A 21,296-nucleotide genomic window follows, 5' to 3' on the forward strand; every position below is an offset into this window, starting at 1 on the left:
ATTACATCTAGAATATAAGCACGTTTTCAACCAGTTGTTTTTTGTGTATGTTTACGAAAACTCCGACTAGCGTTGATTTGTTTACATTGGACACAAACTGATTTATTTCACTGCTAATGTCATCAGGAACAATAACTGTTCGCTTGGTTAGATCTTTTGAACACAGGAACATCAAACATATTGTTCTTCATGATGTAGATTTTACTCAAACTGTCAATTCATTCAAAGAAGCAATCAAAAAAGGTTACTAATATTGTAGATTGAAATGTGTCTTAGTTAAGGTGCCACAAGCCTCCCTCATTGTATAAAGGGAAGCAAAACAAATAGTGCCACTGTCAAATATTGTCCTACTTTTCCACCAACCCACCCCTATTTTTACCAATTTGCCATACTTTTGTTAACCAACTGGCCCCACTTATGTAAAAAGGTTAAATCCATTTAATTTTCTCCTTTTTGCCCCACATATGAAAATGAGTTTAATTCCATTGAATAAAGGCAGAGCTCCAGATAAGCTGCGTAGTTGCGTGATCACGCAATAAAAATGATTAAAAACCCAATGCAATTGCCCATTGCAGGGTTCAATAACCCAATTAATTCAAAGGAAAACCCAATTATATGCCAAAACTATGAGTTCTTAATGCTTTTATTCTCTATCGTTTGCGTTATTACCCTATCTGATTACAGTCGTAGCGTAAATCTATTTTATAATATTTTAAAATTGGAAATGTCCTATCGTTCATAAAATAGAGCCCTTAGGCTGCATCAAGTAGCTGAAATGGGTCCCTGTTGGAATTTTCCGTTGCTCAACAGGTACACTTGAATATGAAAACATTTCGATCTTCTCGGCATTTATCCAATTAGCGTGTTTCATGTTGTCATGTTTTTTCGAATTGCTCCGGACTTATCATAACATACAATGATTTATAACGAAAGTAAATGTCCGCATGTTTTCATCTTCTTTTTGGTAGCTTAGGGAAAGTTATGATAATAACAAAACTCAGGTAGCCGAGTGTTTTTATGAAGCATCCATCAAACGCACGTGCATGTTTGCGTACCTTAACGAAAATATTGCTAGAAAGATAAACACGGGGTTACGTCAAAAACAAAATCAGTTGGAAAAAGTGAAAGGTATATCTCAAATCTGGGAACTACTTATTATTTTTTTTTATAAAGTGGGACTTGCATATCATGCATATAGGTGAAAATACTGGCAAAACTTTCTCACAGCACCCAAATTTCACATAAAAATCTAAACACTTAGCCGGCCCACGCCTACCCCAACTAAACTGTAGGGTGATCATATGGGATCTAGAAAGGTAATTAGTTACTGTCCAACTAGTGACACCAGCTGCAGTTTATATAAGTTGTGAGAAAATAAAAAACTGGAAGAACGTTTAAAACGGGACATAAATAAAATGTACAATTGCTCGTCAGTGAATAAACTAAATAAAACAGCTAGCACATATTTAAGATGGAAGATATAATGTGAATATAACATGCCTGAATATTCAATATTGTGTTGATGAAAAAACCCAATACATAAAGGAGCATTGTGGTTAAAAACCCAATTTGATATTTGCTTGAGGGTGAACTGAAATTGATAATGCAATTAAAAATCTTTATCACCCAATTACATAAAAAAATGGTGGGTAAAAACCCCAATTTGTGAATTCTTATCTGGAGCTCTGATAAAGGTAAATCAGTAAGATTAAAAAACAAAAAAAAAGTTAAGTGTGGCGAGTTGTAAGGACAAAATAGTTGTGGTGTGGGGTCATCATTGGTTTTATAATTCTATATTTTTATGCAGTTAAGCTGCATTATGCGAGCACCCTAGATTTGTGTCTTTCCCAATAAATGCTGAAATATGTGCTGTTGTTATTATCTAGCTGGTTACTATGTTATAACTAATTGAACACTTTTTTAATCATGTTAATACTTTTAATTCTGGATTACAAAAAAAATGACCAGAAAAACCTTAAATGGTCGTCGAATCACCCAAAAGTTTTGTAGTTGCACATAGGAAGTAGTGCTCATTAGGAATCCTTATGTAGTTTATTAATGTCTGTGCTTTTGGCTAAGATGTCTAAGAATAATTGTATGAAATATTTAATCACCAAAAATCTATAAAGACAAGTAGTTTAGATCTCCCAAATGGCAAAAGTCGTAGGAATATTGTTTGTCATCAATACGTAGTACAACTACATCAGTAGTCTATTATATAAGTTCAACTGTTCATGCTGTTGGCGTCAATTTCAAATTAGAAGACGAAAATTTTGTATCTTTTCAATTTGCAGGCAGGGGTTCAAATTAGCAGTGGTCCGAGGTCTGCGTCCTTCCTCTTTCGACTTAGCTACGCCCGACAGACCTTCTATTATGGAAAGAAAATAATTCTGTATTCTGAAAAATAACTTTGCAAACCTTTTCACCAAAGTCTCCAAATAAACGATCTCAAAACTTATTTTCATCATTATTATTCATGAGTCATGACAGTGATGTTCATTTTGTTCAATCGCTAGCTTTATACAGAAATTCGCCGACAGATAGTGTGTAAATTCGAGTAAAACCGTATCTGACTGACAAAAACAACATTGAAAACAAGGACAATGGATGCCATCAATTACAATATCGCGTCCGATTCCGGAAGCGGATAAGGGTAATTCCAGGTTTTGGGGATCAACTACAAAAAAAATCCAGGCAGGTAACAAAATACATCTATGCATGGTAAATGAATATACATGTAAACACTAGAATTGAAAACCAAAAGATGTAAAAGAAAGAAAAAGCAGAGAATATTTTATACAGAAACTCAAAATTACTTTTTTGACAAATTTTAATGTCAAAATCCAATACAATGTGACAACTGGGAACAGACAGAACAGTATATCTAACAATATATATGTTCCTGGTCACAATATAAATTTTCTTTATCAGTGATAAATTTTGATAATGCATGTAAGATGCTTTTAAAGTGTAAACATATTACTGAAATTTTGAAAGGGTATTTTTTTCTCAATTTTGAAGGGTTAGTTAAAGTAGATGGAAGTTTCTTACTTTATTTTCACAAATACTACAACTATATTATATAATACCTGAATGTAAGCGATCATCTGATATAAAGGTGGCGTCCTTTGGGCCACTCTACCCCCTCCTGTTTGATAACTTTAAAACTGATGAGATCCCCACCTCAACCATATACGTTCATGTATGGGACTATATAACTAATCAAATGAAATATAGGGGTTTCTGGGGTCACCCCAACCCCTCCTCTTTGGGAACTTTGAAATGGTTGGGATCCCCACCCCTAAACCATATACATGTATATTCAAGTATGGGACAATATAAACCATATATATTCAAGTATGGGACAATATAACTAATCAAATGAAATATAGGGGGAGATCCTGGGGTCAACCCAACCCCTCCTGTTTGGGAACTTTGAGCGGTCGAGATCCCCACCCCTTAACCATATATTCAAGTATGGGGCCATATAATAAATCAAATTAAATATAGGGGGAGTCCCTACATTCTGTTTGAGAACTTGGAAACGGTCCAGATCCCCACCCCTTAACCTTATACATTTATGTTTGTGACAATATAAAAAATAAAATGAAACATAGGCAATGATAGGGAAGTTGCTGGGGGTCACTCCATCCCTCCTATTTGAGAATTTTAAAACGGTGGAGATCCCCACCTCTAATCCACATATACATGATATATTCGTATATGGGACAATACATGTATAACAAATCAATTAAAATATAGGGGGAGTCCTTTTGGTCACCCCACCCCCTCCTGTTAAAATTTGAAAACCGTTGAGATCCCCACCCCTTAAACATATACAATTTATATTCATGTATGGGACAATATAACAATTCAAATGAAATAAAAGGGGAGTCCCTGTGGTCACCGTACACCCTCCTGTTAGAGAACTTGGAAATGGTCAAGATCCTCACCCCTAAACCATATATACTCATGTATGGGACAATATACCAAATCAAATGAAATATAGGGGAGTCCCTGTGGTCACCCCACCCCTCCTGTTAGAGAACTTGGAAACAATCCAGATCCCCACCCCTTAACCTTATACATTTATGTTTGTGACAATATAAAAAATCAAATGAAACATAGGCAATGATAGGGGAGTTGCTGGGGGTCACTCCATCCCTCCTATTTGAGAATTCTAAAACGGTGGAGATCCCCAACTCTAAGCCACATATATTCGTATATGGGACAATATAACAAATCAATTAAAATATAGGGGAAGTCCTTTTGGTCACCCCACCCCCTCCTGTTAAAATTTGAAAACCATTGAGATCCCCACCCCTTAAACATGTACAATTTATATTCATGTATGGGACAATATAACAATTCAAATGAAATAAAAGGGGAGTCCCTGTGGTCACCGTACACCCTCCTGTTAGAGAACTTGGAAATGGTCAAGATCCTCACCCCTAAACCATATATACTCATGTATGGGACAATATACCAAATCAAATGAAATATAGGGGGAGTCCCTGTGGTCACCCCACCCCTCCTGTTGGAGAACTTGGAAACAATTGAGATCCCCACCCCTAAACAATATATATTTATGTATGGGACAATATACCAATTCAAATGAAATATAGGGGGAGTTCCTCTGGTCACCCCACCCTTACTGTTGGAGAACTTGGAAACATTTGAGATCCCCATCCCTAAACAATATATATTCATGTATATGGGTCAATATAACTAATGAAATGAAATGTAGTGGGAGTCCCTAGGGTCACCCTACCCCCTCCTGTTTGAGAACTTGGAAACTGATGAGATCACCAACCCTAAACCATATATATTCATGTATGGGACAATATAACGAATTTTTGAAATGAAATATAGGGGAAGTCCCTGGGGTCACCCTACCCCTTTCTGTTTGAGAACTTGAAAACTGTTGAGATCCCCACCCCTAAACCATATATATTCATGTATAGGACAATATATAACAAATCATTTACATTTACTATGGGCAGGTCAGTCAGACCTCACCTTTGATCCCTGTAGTAGTGAACATTTGTCTGATTTGTGTCTCATAACTTTTGTACTATGAAACACAAACTTAGTTTTCTTTCCAGGGAAACCAGTCCATTCATACTATTACATGTTCATACTAAGTCAACTTGTACTAACTAACAGTCAACTAAAACCAACGTTAACTACTAACTAGAACAAATGCAATCATTGTGTACCACTGCAGACTCACCATAAAAATATATACATTGATATGTGCATTGCTTTTTATACGACCGCAAAAATTTTAATTTTTCGTCGTATATTGCTATCACGTTGGCGTCGTCCGGCGTCGTCCTGCGTCGTCGTCGTCCGAATACTTTTAGTTTTCGCACTCTAACTTTAGTAAAAGTAAATAGAAATCTATGAAATTTTAACACAAGGTTTATGACCACAAAAGGAAGGTTGGGATTGGTTTTGGGAGTTTTGATCCCAACATTTGAGGAATTAGGGGCCAAAAAGGGCCCAAATAAGCATTTTCTTGGTTTTCGCACTATAACTTTAGTTTAAGTAAATGGAAATTTATGAAATTTTGACACAAGGTTTATGACCACAAAAGGAAGGTTGGGATTGATTTTGGGAGTTTCGGTTCCTACAGTTTAGGAATTAAGGGCCAAAAAAGGGCCCAAATAAGCATTATTCTTGGTTTTCGCACAATAACTTTAGTATTAGTAAATAGAAATCAATGAAATTTAAACACAAGGTTTATGACCACAAAAGGAAGGTTAGGATTGATTTTGGGAGTTGAGGTCCGAACAGTTTAGAAATTAGGGGCCAAAAAGGGGCCCAAATAAGCCTTTTTTTTTTGGTTTTTGCACCATAACTTTAGTATAAGTAAATAGAAATCTATGAAATTTAAACACAAGGTTTATGACCATAAAAGGAAGGTTGGGATTGATTTTGGGAGTTTTGGTCCCAACAGTTTAGGAATAAGGGGCCCAAAGGGTCCAAAATTAAACTTTGTTTGATTTCATCAAAAATTGAATAATTGGGGTTCTTTGATATGCCGAATCTAACTGTGTATGTAGATTCTTAATTTTTGGTCCCGTTTACAAATTGGTCTACATTAAGGTCCAAAGGGTCCAAAATTAAACTTTGTTTGATTTTGACAAAAATTGAATCCTTGGGGTTCTTTGATATGCTGAATCTAAAAATGTACTTAGATTTTTGATTATTGGCCCAGTTTTCAAGTTGGTCCAAATCGGGGTCCAAAATTAAACTTTGTTTGATTTCATCAAAAATTGAATAATTGGGTTTCTTTGATATGCCGATTCTAACTGTGTATTAGATTTTTAATTTTTGGTCTCGTTTTCAAATTGGTCAACATAAAGGTCCAAAGGGTCCAAAATTAAACTTAGCTTGATTTTAACAAAAATTGAATTCTTGGGCTTCTTTGATATGCTGAGTCTAAACATGTACTTAGATTTTTTATTATGGGCCCAGTTTTCAAGTTGGTCCAAATCAGGATCCAAAATTATTATATTAAGTATTGTGCAATAGCAAGAAATTTTCAATTGCAGAGTATTCAGCAATAGCAAGAAATCTTCAATTTCACAGTATTGTGCAATAGCAAGAAATTTTCAATTACACAGTATTGAGCAATAGCAAGAAATCTTCAATTGCACAGTATTGTGCAATAGCAAATGTTTTCAATTGCACAGTATTGCGCAATAGCAAGAAATATCTAATTGCACAATATTGTGCAATAGCAAGAAATTTTCAATTGATTGGAGTTATCTTTCTTTGTCCAGAATAGTAGTTGAATCAACTTAAATCATTGTTTTATACAATATACAATGTATATTTTTACTTTTACTACCAACTGATAAATTAAAACAATCTTTACCATTCAGTGATAACAAGCACTTTTTTTACATTTTAATATTTTATGATGTATTTAAATGAGTAGTTATTGCTATTTCTTCAATTTTTTTGAGAGGATTAATATTCAACAGCATAGTGAATTGCTCAAAGACAAAACAAACATTTTAAGTTCATTAGACCACATTCATTCTGTGTCAGAAACCTATGCTGTGTCAACTTTTTAATCACAGTCCAAATTTAGAGCTGAATCCAGCTTGAAAGTTGTGTCCATACTTGCCCCAACCGTTCAGGGTTCAACCTCTGCGGTCGTTTAAAGCTGCGCCCTGCGGAGCATCTGGTTAAACCTTGATAACATATAAATTATTTGCCTTAATAATTAATTCATTAGATAAACATAAATGTAAAATATATGAATGTTTAATGTTGAAGCAACATTGCCACAGTTTTCATAATTACGTTTGCCTTGGTTTTTGGTTAACTGCCTTCAGCGCTTACAGCGCTTTGATTTTTTTTACCATTACACTCTGTTTTTTATTCTTAGTTTAAACATATTTATTCATCATCAATACAAATATATAATCATACAAAATACACAATAATAACAGGATTTGGAAACAAGCTATATTTAACTTATATTAATCCGTTTCCGTGAAATACCAACTCCAGTTAACTATTACATAAAAATAGCATGCAATATTACAATGATATGGAACAAGAATAATAAATAACTATATAACTGAAAAAGAAAGCAGACAAAAAAAACTTAATTTTAAAATAATGAAAATAAATACAACAAAAGAAGAGAAAAAAAAAGTTAAAAAAAAAAAAAAAAAGAAAAACTACACTGAAATAATATACACATGATTAGATGAAATGCAACTTAGTGAAAATAGTGATTAACAATTTCTCTTGTAAATCTCTTGCACTTTAGTAAGAATTTTTGTAATTTTTCAAAAATATCTTTATTTTGGTCTAAATTTAGGGCTTGTGATCCAAATAAAAGTAAATTTGTATTTAGTGTGACTGGATAATTAATTGAGAAAATAATGTCATTACGCAATTCATCATATTTTTTTACAATGCAATAACAAATGAGCTGTAGACTCAATCAAACCACACGAGCAGTTCGAAGAATCTACTAGATTTCGTTTGAACAAATGTTCATTTAGAGAACTACTATTCATCCTTAACCTGGCATGTAATACTTGACTCATTCTTGTACCAGTGTAGTAAAAATTAGGGCATTTATTATTTGGGTTTTTTATACGACTTTTAAAAATGCTTAAAGACGTAGAATTTCTGGTTTGGTCTGGTAACTTATTCCACAATTTAATAGACAAAGGAAGGAAATAATCGGAGTAAAGATTAGTTCTTGTACGAATTTCCGAAGTATTTTGAGTCTGACAAGTAAAATGGTTATGTAAATCAACTGTTTGATTTGGTACCAAGTTTTGTAAATAATCTGGAGTTTCCTTATTTACCATTTTATAAAACATAGTGAGCTTGTGTTTTTCCCTTCTTTCTGAAAGTGTTTCCCAACCCGTTTCCTCATAAAGCTTCTGTATCGAAGTTAATTTATTCCCACCTGTTACAATTCTCATAGCTTCAATTTGAACATTTTCCACTTTATTAATCAAGTATTGTGTTTCATTATCCTCGTATCCCCGTACTCTAATATTGGTCGAATATATGAAAAATACATTTTTTCTAAAATGAACCTATTCAGTATAAAACGCATCTTTCTAAGGATATTTAACCTATTATATGCACGCTTAACTATATATTCAATATGAATATTCCATAATCCATTATTTGAAAAAATGATCCTAAATGTTTATGAGTAGAAACTTCTTGAAGATCAGTGTCATTCATTTTTAAGATCGGATGACTTGATTTTATTGATTTTCTTGAAACAATCATGGTTTCTTTTTTTTGTGAATTAAAGTTTACAAGCCACTTAGAGGACCACATATGGATTTTATTCAGATCTCCATTAAGAATTTCAGCAGTATTTTCAGGGGTGTCTACTGTCAAATAAATACTAGTATCGTCTGCAAATAATTTGATAGTAGCTTTAATATCAGTTACTATATCATTAATAAAGATAAGAAAAAGTAGCGGACCAAAAATTGAGCCCTGTGGGACACCTGCATTTATCTGTCTCCATGTTGAATTGCTTCCATTTAAGACCACCCGTTGACTTCTCTCAGATAGATAATCACAAAACCAATTTAGTAAATTTCCAGAAATTCCATATTGTTTAAGTTTTGATAATAGCCCTTTATGCCAAACCCGATCAAAAGCTTTGCTGATGTCACAAAAAAATCTCTTTTCCGTTATCTAAAGCCTTACCAAAGTAGTTAGAAATATCAATAAGTTGATTTATGGCAGAGTCGCCTTTTGTAAAACCCGATTGATTAGGGGTGATTATCATATTTTCAATTAGAAATATGTGTACATGTTTATAGACACATCGCTCCATGCACTTTGATAATATACTTAACAACGAGATAGGTCTGTAATTTTTTACCTCATTACAATTGTTACTCTTAAAAACAGGAGTTACATGTGCTTTTTTCCAATCTGCCGGAAATATGGCTTTAGATAAAGATAAATTAAATAGTTTACAAAGAGGGAATTTTAGCTGTGATACAGCCTCTTTTAATAATATTGGACTTATCAAGTCTGGACCCGAGGCCTTATTTGGGTTTAAAATCTTTAGAACATCTTCGACCTCACTATCTTTAAGTGTAATGTCACTTAGTGTATAGTCTGGAACGGTTAAGTCAGGAATAACAGCCTCGGTATCATCAATGTTTGTCTGCAACGCAAAAAAGTTATTAAATTCATTCGCTTTTTCAATATCATTAAATATTAAGTTATCATCCTTAAGCAGGGGAGGAATACCCGAGTGAGTAGGTTTAATACCAGAAATTTGGTTACAAGTTTTCCACCAAGTTCTTGCTGATAAGTTACTATTTGACAATTTTTGTATAAGATTATTTTGATATTGTTCACGAGCTTGTCTTATTGAAGTGGTCACTTTATTTCTATTTTGTCTAAATTTATTCCAATCGACGGGTCGGTTAAACCGCTTAGCTTTTGAGTGTAAACGGTTTTTCTTTCTTTTATGAGTTTTCTTAAATCGTTATTTAACCAAGAAGGGTCAGTTTTCCGAATAGTTACAATTCTATTGGGTATGGAAATTTCAGCTGCATCAAGGATACCATTTGAAATTTCTGAATTAATCTTATCAACATCATTTAGAGCAAATATTCTATCCCAGTTGGTTTTGGTCAATATGCGTCTATATTCATCAAAATCACCTTGCTTATATAACCATATTTTTCTTTTAAAAGACAAACAAGCAGGTTTTTGTGCATTAATAAATCCCATTACTGGACAATGATATCTTATTTGGTCTAAAAGTGGTGGCCCGACTCCACAATACGGTACAAAATCGGAATTATCAGTTATAATTAAGTCAATTAGTGACGACGACTGTTCCGTAAAATGAGTTGAATCTTCAATAAGTTGCTCTAAACTGTAATTTGTACAAATATTATGTGTTTTGGAATTAGCACCATTTAGCAAATTATCGTTAAAATCTCCCGTTACAATAATTCGGTCACATTTCACATCATTTACGGCAGACTCAATTGAACTTTCAATTTTTGTCCATATTTCATTATTACTTTTAGGTGGCACATAGAAGGTTCCATACAATACATTTTTGTTATTTATTTTTAGCTGAATCCATATAACCTCAACACCGGGCACTTCCAAATCATCACGTCTCTTCGAAAGAATATTTTCTTTAACATATACTATTACCCCTCCCCCACTTTTCATGGGACCCCTATCTTTCCTGAATGGTTTCTGGTAATTCAAAAGTTCAACTGAGTCTGACGAGTTATTATCGTTCAACCAAGTTTCAGAAAATTTGATCTACATCATAATTGTCCTAAAACACCTGAAATATTTTTTATTTCATTAACTCTTTATTCTGTCCAGCTACTTTTTTTGCCCATTATTATCTTATCTGCAACCCCCTTTCAAGACGTTTTTAAAACAAATTGTTGGTTTCCTTTGAAAATACATGTTAGAGGGATATGAAATATAACATTCATGCAGTTAAATGAATCTTATTAAATGATATAAAAAAAAAAGATCTTTTACTGTTGCAAGAAAATCGCATAAAAGACAATTTCTAGAAAAAAAACATTCACTAAATAGATGGTAAAAAAACTAATGTGAGTATTTTGTTTGAAAATTTTGTATAAAAGAATACCATATATATGGTATTAATTTCTTTCCTGATCAGAAGATTTAACCTGTTAATCAATCTTGATCTGTGATATTAAATTAAAAACCAATAAAAATATTGGTACTATTCCAATCAACATGTACATGTAGTTTACATAAAATCTTTTGCAAAGAGACCTGAATACACACTCACTGACAAGTCGTCTTCAATCACACAATGTTGAAGATGGATGTTTCAAAAAGTAAAATAACAATTTTTTTGTTTTGCCCAAATTTGATAAGTTAATGTTATTTGGCCAAGAATATGTACTGTACATTATGAATTTATAAGCTTTGTGACCATGAATAATATTTAAGTTTTTTTTTTTTTTAAATGAACAGAAGTTTAAGGGCCATGAGCTTTTTTTCTGAACCAAACAATAAAAGGTTTATATGTTTTTATATGTTTTTGTATGATTTTGGAAATATAATACATGTCGATGCCACTGCTGGTGGACGTTTCGTCCCTGAGGGTATCACCAGCCCAGTAGTCAACACTTCAGTGTTGACATGAATATCAATAATGTGGTCATTTTAATAAATTTCCTGTTACAAAAGTTTGAATTTTATGAAAAACTAAGGATTTTCTTATCCCAGGCATAGATTACCTCAGCCGTATTTGGCACAACTTTTTGGAATTTTGGATCCTCAATGCTCTTCAACTTTGTACTTGTTTGGCTTTATAAACATTTTGATATGAGCGTCACTGATGAGTCTTATGTAGACGAAATGCGTGTCTGGCGTACTAAATTACAATCCTTGTACCTTTGATAACTATATATAGAAATCTTGTGGTTTAGGTCTGACATTGCATACAGTGCAGCTGTATTGGTGAATTAGAGTAAGGAAAGACATTAATTCAATACATTCAGTACATTTCTGAAGATTTTAAATAGACACAGAGTTTTCATTTTAAAGAAAGTCCATGAACACATGTTTGATAGAAAAAGTTAGCCATTCAAAACATATTTACAGTACTTTTATTTGTTGGATCATATGACTTAAATGCACTGATTTCAAATGTTATTACTTTGTGTTTTTTTAGATCTGGTGTCAATGCAAGGAATTCCACCACCTTTTAAGAAGTATAGCTATGGTTAGTTTATTGTTTTCACAATATAGACAATACTGCTTCAAACATAGAAAAACAAAAGAAGTGGTAGATACATGTAAAAGTCAAAGTAAAAATAGCAATGCTACCATTGCCATGTCAAAATGCAAAACACTACTAAAGAAGAAAAAGTTCACAAACCATAACACTACAAAGAAAACAAAAGATTGTGCAGCATGAAACCCACTATTAATTATGGAAATATAATTATACTCATGTCAAAATAATATTTTTTAGTATGATATTATACACTATAGATAAAAGCAGTATTCCATATAGAAAATGTTCACAGGGCACAGCTTTCACTCTAATTTACTAATGCTTCTTTTTGTTGTTACTTTGGTTCCCTGCAGTTTAAGAGCAACCAAAGTGACAATCGTTGACTGCCTATTTTCTTCCTGTTGTGTTTCTCCGAAAATTTAAAAGGCATCCACAATTAATATCCCAATAAAAGGCTTTGCACTAAAAACTTAGATACACCATTCAAACATACAGTAAATTAGCTACATGTACATATGTATTAACTCATTTATAAATCCTTTATCAACCCATCCTGTTCATTTGCAAGGTGCCTGGAAGAATTCATAAATGTGTGAGTTATTCACCCATTTTTACTGATAGTATGACAGTTTTGTTAAATGGTTTTGCCATATACATGTATCTACTGCAGTATATATCTGACCACATGTTTTATTTAATCATTGGGATAATGAGGTAAACTTTCTGTATTTTTCAGTATGACAGTTACATGGGTAATGGGATACAATGTATCATGTGTGAATATTTGCATTAATTTTTTTTATTGAAATTTAAGTAATAGTTCATACTAACTTCTATCATTTTGATACTTCTACAAAACAAATTTGATGACACAGGATAAGAATATCAGGTTCATATTAAACTTATGAAGGTAAAAAAATATTTCGTACAATTGTTAAGAAATGAATTTTCACCTTCTACATGCATATTTGTTCTAGCTTATTATTTTCATCTGTTTGGTTTTCATCTACCATACATTGTACAGCTGCTTTATTCATATATAAAGAAGATAAAACTTTATTCCCAGAATCATATCATATCTCCTTATTTGTATATTTATAACTTCTTTTACCTGAAAGTGATACATGTAATCATGATAATAATATGTAAAGGTATAAAATATCTTTATTAAATTCATCATTTACCACAATGTATTTCAGGGCTCCCCTTCCCTATTTCATGCATACAAGTGTAATTCTTCTTTGCAAAACATTCATCCAATGTTGAAACTTTTTCATAAAATACTACATGCTATATTTATGTGTAAATATGAAGACATGAAATGTGTAGTACATGGTCATTAACATTATATTTTCATTGTTATGTTTAATGAGCTTGATTTATTTGTTGTACTTATAAACTTGTTTTATTTACAGATACACTGAAGATCAGCCATAAGGCTCATGGAGCTAAGGTAAGCTTACTAATTGTTATAAAAAAAGTGTCAGAAAATGTTACATTCAATATGTTTTACCCAAGTCTGGACCCTGTAATTCAGAGGTTGTCTTTTGTTGCTATCTTTAAAATATTTATTTTATTGTCTGATCATAAATTGTGTAAATAAGGCTTCTTTTTTATTTATTAATAAATGTTTACATCATATTCTACTTATCACCCCTTTCTATGTTAGCAAGGTATAACCAAATAAAGACATCAACCTTATTTTCTAACCTCTAAAGATTAGAATCATCAGATTACCAATTTTGGATGAATCCTTAAAAAAATTCTGTAAGACTATTTTTAAACAACTAGATGTTTGGAATCAATGTAAGCAATATTTTTCTTGCCTGTGTACGTCGCTCATCGTATGTTTGACAAGATGTTTCAATGTCCATCTAACATTATTTATGATTTGTAGTTTTGGCCATTTTTTTATATGTATTAGTCGTATATAAATGCACAATTTTGGGATTTAGTCATTCTTAATCAATGATTATGCTACATGTTAGATCAGCAACTTTGTAATATGGATTTAATATTCTGTAAGAATTATAAATAAGCTTGTCTGATAGCTATCAATAAGATTTGATCTCTATTTCATTCTTCAGAAACCTTTAAAATTATATTTACAAGACTTTTTTTGTTGTAAAAGATTGCATTCAACTATATGTTTATTGGTTAGGTGATGCATTTTAGAATTCTAACTCTCTATTTGATAATATTTTCAGAGTAATGATCCCGTTATTGACATAGCAAATGATCAGTTGATTTTAGAAGATGGAGTCACATTGGTGGAGGCTGGTGTTGGTAAGATCATTGTAGTTTAATTCTATCTACATGCATCTCCTTGATTGTATATCTTTAAGTTATCATTTCATTTACTGATACTTAGTGTTCATCATTGTTATTTCGCCATTACTTTTATTTTAGAAAATCATTTGCATTAATTATATGGTTACTTGCTAAATACAATTCAATCTTTAATTTTAATTTGCAAATTGCAAAATTGAAACAATCTTAAGTCTTAGATGCATGATTTGTTTAATTAGTTGTTAGTGGCTTTGAACTAGCAGTCAGATAACTGCGAGTACTCTCAGATCTTTTCCTAGTGTCTTTTTTTGTCTGAATGTACAAGTACCCGGCCACGTCCACTTGTATTTTTGTCCATGACAAGTTAAGCCTTTTTCAACTAATTTTTATAGTTCGTTGTTATGTTGTTCTGTTATACCACTGTCCCAGGTTAGTGGGGGGTTGGGATCCCGCTAACATGTTTAACCCCGCCACATTATTTATGTATGTGCCTGTCCCAAGTCAGGAGCCTGTAATTCAGTGGTTGTCGTTTGTTTATGTGTTACATATTTGTTTTTTTGTTCATTTTTTTATATAAATAAGGCCGTTAGTTTTCTCGTTTGAATTGTTTTACATTGTCTTATTGGGGCCTTTTCTACTATGCAGTATGGGCTTTGCTCATTGTTGAAGGCTGTACGGTGACCTATAGTTGTTAATATCTGTGTCATTTTGGTCTCTTGTGGACAGTTGTCTCATTGGCAATCATACCACATCTTCTTTTTTATATTAACATTTCAGTGCTCACAAGCTCTTTGATTCATAGCTCTCACTGTACATGTATATTGTTGTGTAATAATTAATTAAAGATAATAGTTCCAGTAAATGTATCTTTCACATAATATTGGCTGTGGACAATCTTTTATCATTGAAGATTCTTCTTTATTTATTGTTTTCGTTTATTTACAGGAAATGAAACAGAAATATCCTATTTCAAAATGGAAGACTACAGGAAGTACCAAGCTGATCCACATTTAGTGTGGTGAACAACAGACGGCCACACGAAATGTGTAATTTACAAATTCAAAATATGCTGGTACATGTACTTTGCTTGTTTAAGTAACTGGTCAGTTTTTGTGTTTATGAAATATAAGGAGATAAGAATTGTTTACAGTCTTCACTTGCATTTTTGTCCTTCTGATGAGTTAAGCCTTTTTCAACTGATTTAAATAGTTCGTTCTTATGTTATACTGTTATACCACTGTCCCAGGTTAGGGGGAGGGTTGGGATCCCGCTAACATGTTTAACCCCGCCACATTATTTATGTATGTGCCTGTCCCAAGTCAGGAGCCTGTAATTCAGTGGTTGTCGTTTAATGTTCCAAATGTACATATTTGTTTTTCATTCATTTTTTTGTACATAAATAAGGCCGTTAGTTTTCTCGTTTGAATTGTTTTACATTGTCTTATTGGGGCCTTTTATAGCTGACTATGCGGTGTGGGCTTTGCTCATTGTTAAAGGCTGTACAGTGACCTATAGTTGTTAATTTCTGTGTCATTTTGGTCTTTTGTGGATAGTTGTCTCATTGGCAATCATACCACATCTTCTTTTTTATATTATTTGGTTTGGATATGTTTTTGACTTTACATAGACAGAAAGAATTTTAAATGTATTTTACAAAATGTATTAGAAACTGTGTTTTTATTTGTTATGTTTACTGACACTGTAGAAGCTTAAAAACTCTATTGACATCTGTCAAGGAAATATTTGATACTGTTATTAACTTATTTTTACAAATATGCTCACTTAGCCTAATTCACAGCGATTTAATTTCGTGATTTTCAAATTCATTTTACGTAGTTAGATAAAGAAAAATCCAAGTTTTAAATTTTTGCATTGATTTATATTTATGATATTTTTCATTAGCGAAAGTCACAAAAATTACTGTGGATTCATTAATATTCGTTGGAAACCAATTTTCAGGGATTTCATGGGTACAGGAGAACCATGAATTGAAATGTTCAACGAATTACCAATTTTCTAACTGAAGGAATGCCAACTTTGCCAAAAACCATGAAATTGAATATCCAAGAATATAATATGCAGATTTTCCTTAAACCATGAAAATTAATACCCATGAAAATAAATGAATCCACAGGATTTAAATATATTTGAAGTAATTAGAATATATAAGGAGTTTAAATTTAATATAAACAAGTGCCATATAATATAGTAATTAAGTCAAGCACAATAAAAAAAAAATTATGCAACTGATTATTTCATCCTTTTTGTGTATTAAGTTACTGTTAGTGTGCTCAAGTTACACCAGTGTTGACTGTTCACCTACATTAATGTATGATCTGGTGAAAAGTTTCAATTATTTGTTTATTTTGTGGATATATCCTTTTTAATTTTACAGTTCCACCAACTTTATTTTTAATCCATATTGAATGATAGAAAAATGGGTTTGAACCAACCTCTAAATGATCCATGACTCTGTAATGAGGAATATTCAAATTGCATTCATACTTAGATTCACATCCCTAAAAATGAAATAACTGATGTTTTGTTTTATTTCTCCAAATATTTAGAACAATTTGATAATAAAATAGTCCATGCTCACTACTTTTTATGAAAGAAAGTGTTGTTTATTCTTTAGTTTTCTATGTTGTGTCATGTGTACTATTGTTTGTCTCTTTGTCCTTTTCATTTAGCCATGACGTTGTCAGTTTATTTTCGATTTATGAGTTTGATTGTCTCTCTGGTATCTTTCGTCCCTCTTTTCCATAGTGTCAAGTCATAAAAATACAAATTGTTTAGTCTCTAGGAAAACTAATTTTGCTAAATCTGTGCCCCTACCCTCATGCACAATTTGGGTACTGTGATCTTAAACATGAACATCTCATGAAGTAATCACCTTTATGCCCTAAATCTGCTTTTGGCATGGTAACAATGTCACATAACTAGGCTTAGCTAGATAAATTACCCATCATATGATAAAAGATAAAAATATGTATAATGTTTTTTAAAGCAGAGTTGAATTATTTTTGAGATTGTAGCTTATATAGTGTTCACATCTTTGCAGGAAATGAAACAGAAATATCCGATTTAAATTGGAAGACTACAGAACATACCAAGCTGATTCACATTTAGTGTGGTGAACAACAATCGCATCATTAACGGTGTTCTATTTAAATTCAACACTTTTTTCCATATATAATTATGCTTGTTTTAGTGACTGCTCACTATTTACTATGTGTTGTGTGTAAGCTGACCAGACACACTATAAATGTTTACAACTCACTAATTACTCTGACAAAGTTTTTGCATAGTGAAAATGATCTTCAACACAGCTGTGCAAGACGAAATCCATGGACATGTTTTGTTTCTTCTCTTCAAACATGTAGTTTACCTATTTGCTGATTACCAGTATCTTGAAATGCCATATGATTTGATTATGTTTTTGTTAAAATTCTGTGAATCTCATAAAATCAACAAAAGTGCCATGATATACAAATGCATATTAAAAGTATATAATGCATACATTATTTTTTTAAAAACATTTTGGGGTTGCCTCTAATGAAATAAATATATGCTTCCATTTACGGATTGTTTTATGCAGTTATTGTAACAGAGAGCAGTATTATATCTTTTTAAAGGAGTGTCTTATCAATGTTTATTTTCTTGCAGAATATGTGATATTGGCACTGCATAGTTTTTATAAAGAAAGAATGTCAATAAAATGCATTTTGTTTTAATAAAATATGTGAAATATTTATTAAGCAATTTTATTTTTCACTAAGAGTATTTGTTTTGATTGCATGTTATCAACTGTCATACCATACTAAAACGAATATCCAAAAGAAATTTAATCTTGAGATACAAAATTAAAACTACCAATATTATAACCACCAGGTGTAGACATAGGGATAAAAAAAATAAAAAGACAGACTTGCAATCATATAATAACGATTTTTCACAATTTTTTTAAACAATGTTTTAACCATAGATTTACCCTAAACGCCCTCGTTTCAGTATTCATATGCACGGTGTAACACATCTCCAGATCAGGGGTAATGTGAATCACATGATGTTGAAACATTGACTTCCAAGCCATAATACATCATCGACGAGCTTTCTTGGTTTTTTTTATATAAAAAGAAAATGTGGTATGATTGCAAATGTCATGAGACCAAATGACACTGAAATTAACAACTATAGGCCACCGTAAAGCCTTTAACAGTCAGCAAAGCTATAAAAGGTCCACCTTATTATGCCCCACCTACGATAGTAGAGGGGCATTATGTTTTCTGGTCTGTGGCTCCGTTCGTCCGTCCGTCCGTCTGTGGTTCCGTTCGTCCGTCCAGGTTAAAGTTTTTGGTCAAGGTAGTTTTTGATGAAGCTGAAGTCCAATCAACTTGAAACTTAGTACACTTGTTGCTTATGAGATGATCTTTCTAATTTTTAAGCCAAATTAGACTTTTGACCCCAATTTCACGGTCCACTGAACATAGAAAATGAAAGTTGGAGTTTCAGGTTAAAGTTTTTGGTCAAGGTAGTTTTTGATGAAGCTGAAGTCCAATCAACTTGAAACTTAGTACACTTGTTGCTTATGATATGATCTTTCTAATTTTAATGCCAAATTAGATAATTACCCAATTTCACGGTCCATGGAACATGGAAAAGGATAGTGCGAGTGGGGCATCCGTGTACTTTGGACACATTCTTGTTTTGAACATATTTTACTAAAATGATTGCTAATTATTATTTTTAATTATTATTTCAATATATTTCGGTTTAAAAAAAAATTAAATCAAAAAGAAAATATTTTACATTTTTGACTGTCATGTAGCTTATGATAGCCTTTATCAGGTATATGCAATGTAAATGAAACCCATAGCATTTCAGGTAGTCTCCGAAACTGCACAGATCGTATGCATGTTAGAATGAGCATATCTGTCAAATCAAATACTATGTGTCAACTGCAACATGACAGAGAGGGTTTCAGGTTGACTTGTAATCCATGTTAAAATGTATCTCAATTCAAATGTCAGTAGAGATTTTAGTGCTACAATCAACCAATTTGTGGGTTCTACTGTTGAATTTGTTAGGTGATATTTATAGTCGGAAGTTCTTAACTTTGAAGATTTGTCATATATTATTTCAAATCGAATGCAATACCATCTCTGATTGCCGACTTGGTAGTCCTTTATTCGTGTGAACTTCATACATTAGCCTCTCAAGAAGAATAAACAGAACCTGGTATTATCCTCTAACTTCATTTTCTGCTTTAAAGATGATGTCCTTCCACTGAATAGTTCAAAACTAGTCTATGACTGCATCTACCCCAATGCACTTGACATAAATGATACAATGGATGCAATTAAATATGTCTCAAATTAAGACTTGCATGTAGAAATTGACAATATGAGTTGCTTGAGATAAAAGTAAAATCACAAAAATTGAACTCCGAGGAAAATTAAAAAAGGAAAGTCCCTAATCAAATGGCAAATTAAAAAGTTCAAACACACCAAACAAAGGGACAACAATTGTCATATTCTTAACTTGGTGAGGGCATTTTTCTATGTAGAAAATGGTGGATAAAATCTGGTTTTATAGCTAGATAAACCTCTGACTTGTATGACAGTTGCATAAAATTCCATTATATCGACAACGATGTGTGAACAAAACAAAATTTGACAAAAGAGATGTTTACAATTTTCCCTTTTCGATCTTCCATTTCCAGCTAGGTAAATTCAAAAGATGGGAGTAAAAAAAACCCGACAAAACGAAATGCTCAAATAAACCAAACAATAGAACAACTGGCATATCCCTGACTTGGTCACCTTTGATGCGATATTTCAAGGCTGCTTTGGTTTTTTAACCCTGTATGCTAACATTGCCCATGTGAAATTTTTAAATTGTTTGTATATACATTGAATGACAAATTTATGTGACGTATAAAATTTTCTGACGTCAGACACGCGAACCAATGAATGTGTTTGTAGATAGATCTTGTTTGTGTTCTGTTAAATTGTTCCTTTTAAAATTGTTACACGATGATGACGACTGTGCCCATATTTTGACTATTTTATTTATTATGTGTGTTTTTATTTCACGCATCATTGTAAATATAACGGAATTTGATGAGGCTGTCATCAAAGTGAGAGATTTGTCGCTTTAAAACCAGGTTTAATCCACCATTTTCTACATTTGAAAATGCCTGTACCAAGTCAGGAATATGACAGTTCTTGTCCATTCGTTTTTGTTGTGTTTTGTCATTTGATTTTGCCGTGTGATTATGGAATTTCCGATTTGATTTTACTCTGAGTTCTGTATTTTTGTGATTTTAATTTTTATTTATTATTTTTTCCTATCTTCATTGTCTTGACAGAGTTGAGCAGCCTACCTGACAGCTATTGCATCAATGGTTCCAAGTTTGTTTAATTGAAGTCATCCCTGCAAACATTTTCGGAAGCCTTCATGATTTGAATGATCATTGTATACATGTGTTGTTGATGACCACTTATATCTTTTAAAAGTCACACCAGTCTCATCATCTTTTTCCAACATTAAACATGACTGAATGCGAGATAAACGAATGGGCATCATGGCGGGTGCCTATACCTTTCCGCAGTACCCAAGTTAATCTTTGTTTTTCTGTTTAGTAAATTGTTTTCAGTGTTTTAAAAAAAGAAAAATCATCAATGATACCAGTTTTATAATTGTATAATCGCGCGTTTCGTATACA

At 32.3% G+C, this 21,296-nt stretch overlaps 1 protein-coding gene across 2 annotated transcripts; it reads left to right on the forward strand.

Annotated features, from left to right (window-relative positions):
* The first annotated feature begins 6 nt into the window (after window positions 1–6).
* On the forward strand, window positions 7–18,099 carry LOC139512591 (UPF0538 protein C2orf76 homolog). 2 transcript variants are annotated; one of them, XR_011662310.1, is made up of 6 exons: window positions 7–243; window positions 12,215–12,265; window positions 13,696–13,733; window positions 14,488–14,566; window positions 15,515–15,641; window positions 17,631–18,099. XR_011662310.1 is itself a non-coding variant. In XM_071300315.1 (5 exons), the coding sequence occupies exons 1-5, from the start codon at window positions 117–119 to the stop codon at window positions 15,589–15,591; spliced, it is 372 nt and encodes a 123-aa protein (XP_071156416.1). In that variant the 5' UTR covers window positions 44–116; the 3' UTR covers window positions 15,592–15,728. The 2 variants fall into 2 exon arrangements, 1 of the variants encoding a protein (XP_071156416.1); XM_071300315.1 differs by lacking the exon at window positions 17,631–18,099 and having other exon boundaries at window positions 44–243; window positions 15,515–15,728.
* The last annotated feature ends 3,197 nt before the right edge of the window (window positions 18,100–21,296 follow it).

This window comes from Mytilus edulis, chromosome 2 (genome assembly GCF_963676685.1).
Source record: "Mytilus edulis chromosome 2, xbMytEdul2.2, whole genome shotgun sequence".
In the NCBI taxonomy this organism is placed as follows: Eukaryota; Metazoa; Mollusca; class Bivalvia; order Mytilida; family Mytilidae; genus Mytilus; species Mytilus edulis.

What these genes read in the sequence shown, in the direction of transcription:
- LOC139512591 (XM_071300315.1), top strand. Translation starts at nt 117, where the DNA reads ATGTCATCAGGAACAATAACTGTTCGCTTGGTTAGATCTTTTGAACAC. An exon ending in TTTTAAGAAGTATAGCTATG is followed by an intron (nt 12,266 to 13,695) that starts GTTAGTTTATTG and finishes TTTTATTTACAG; the next exon opens with ATACACTGAAGATCAGCCAT. An exon ending in ATAAGGCTCATGGAGCTAAG is followed by an intron (nt 13,734 to 14,487) that starts GTAAGCTTACTA and finishes TAATATTTTCAG; the next exon opens with AGTAATGATCCCGTTATTGA.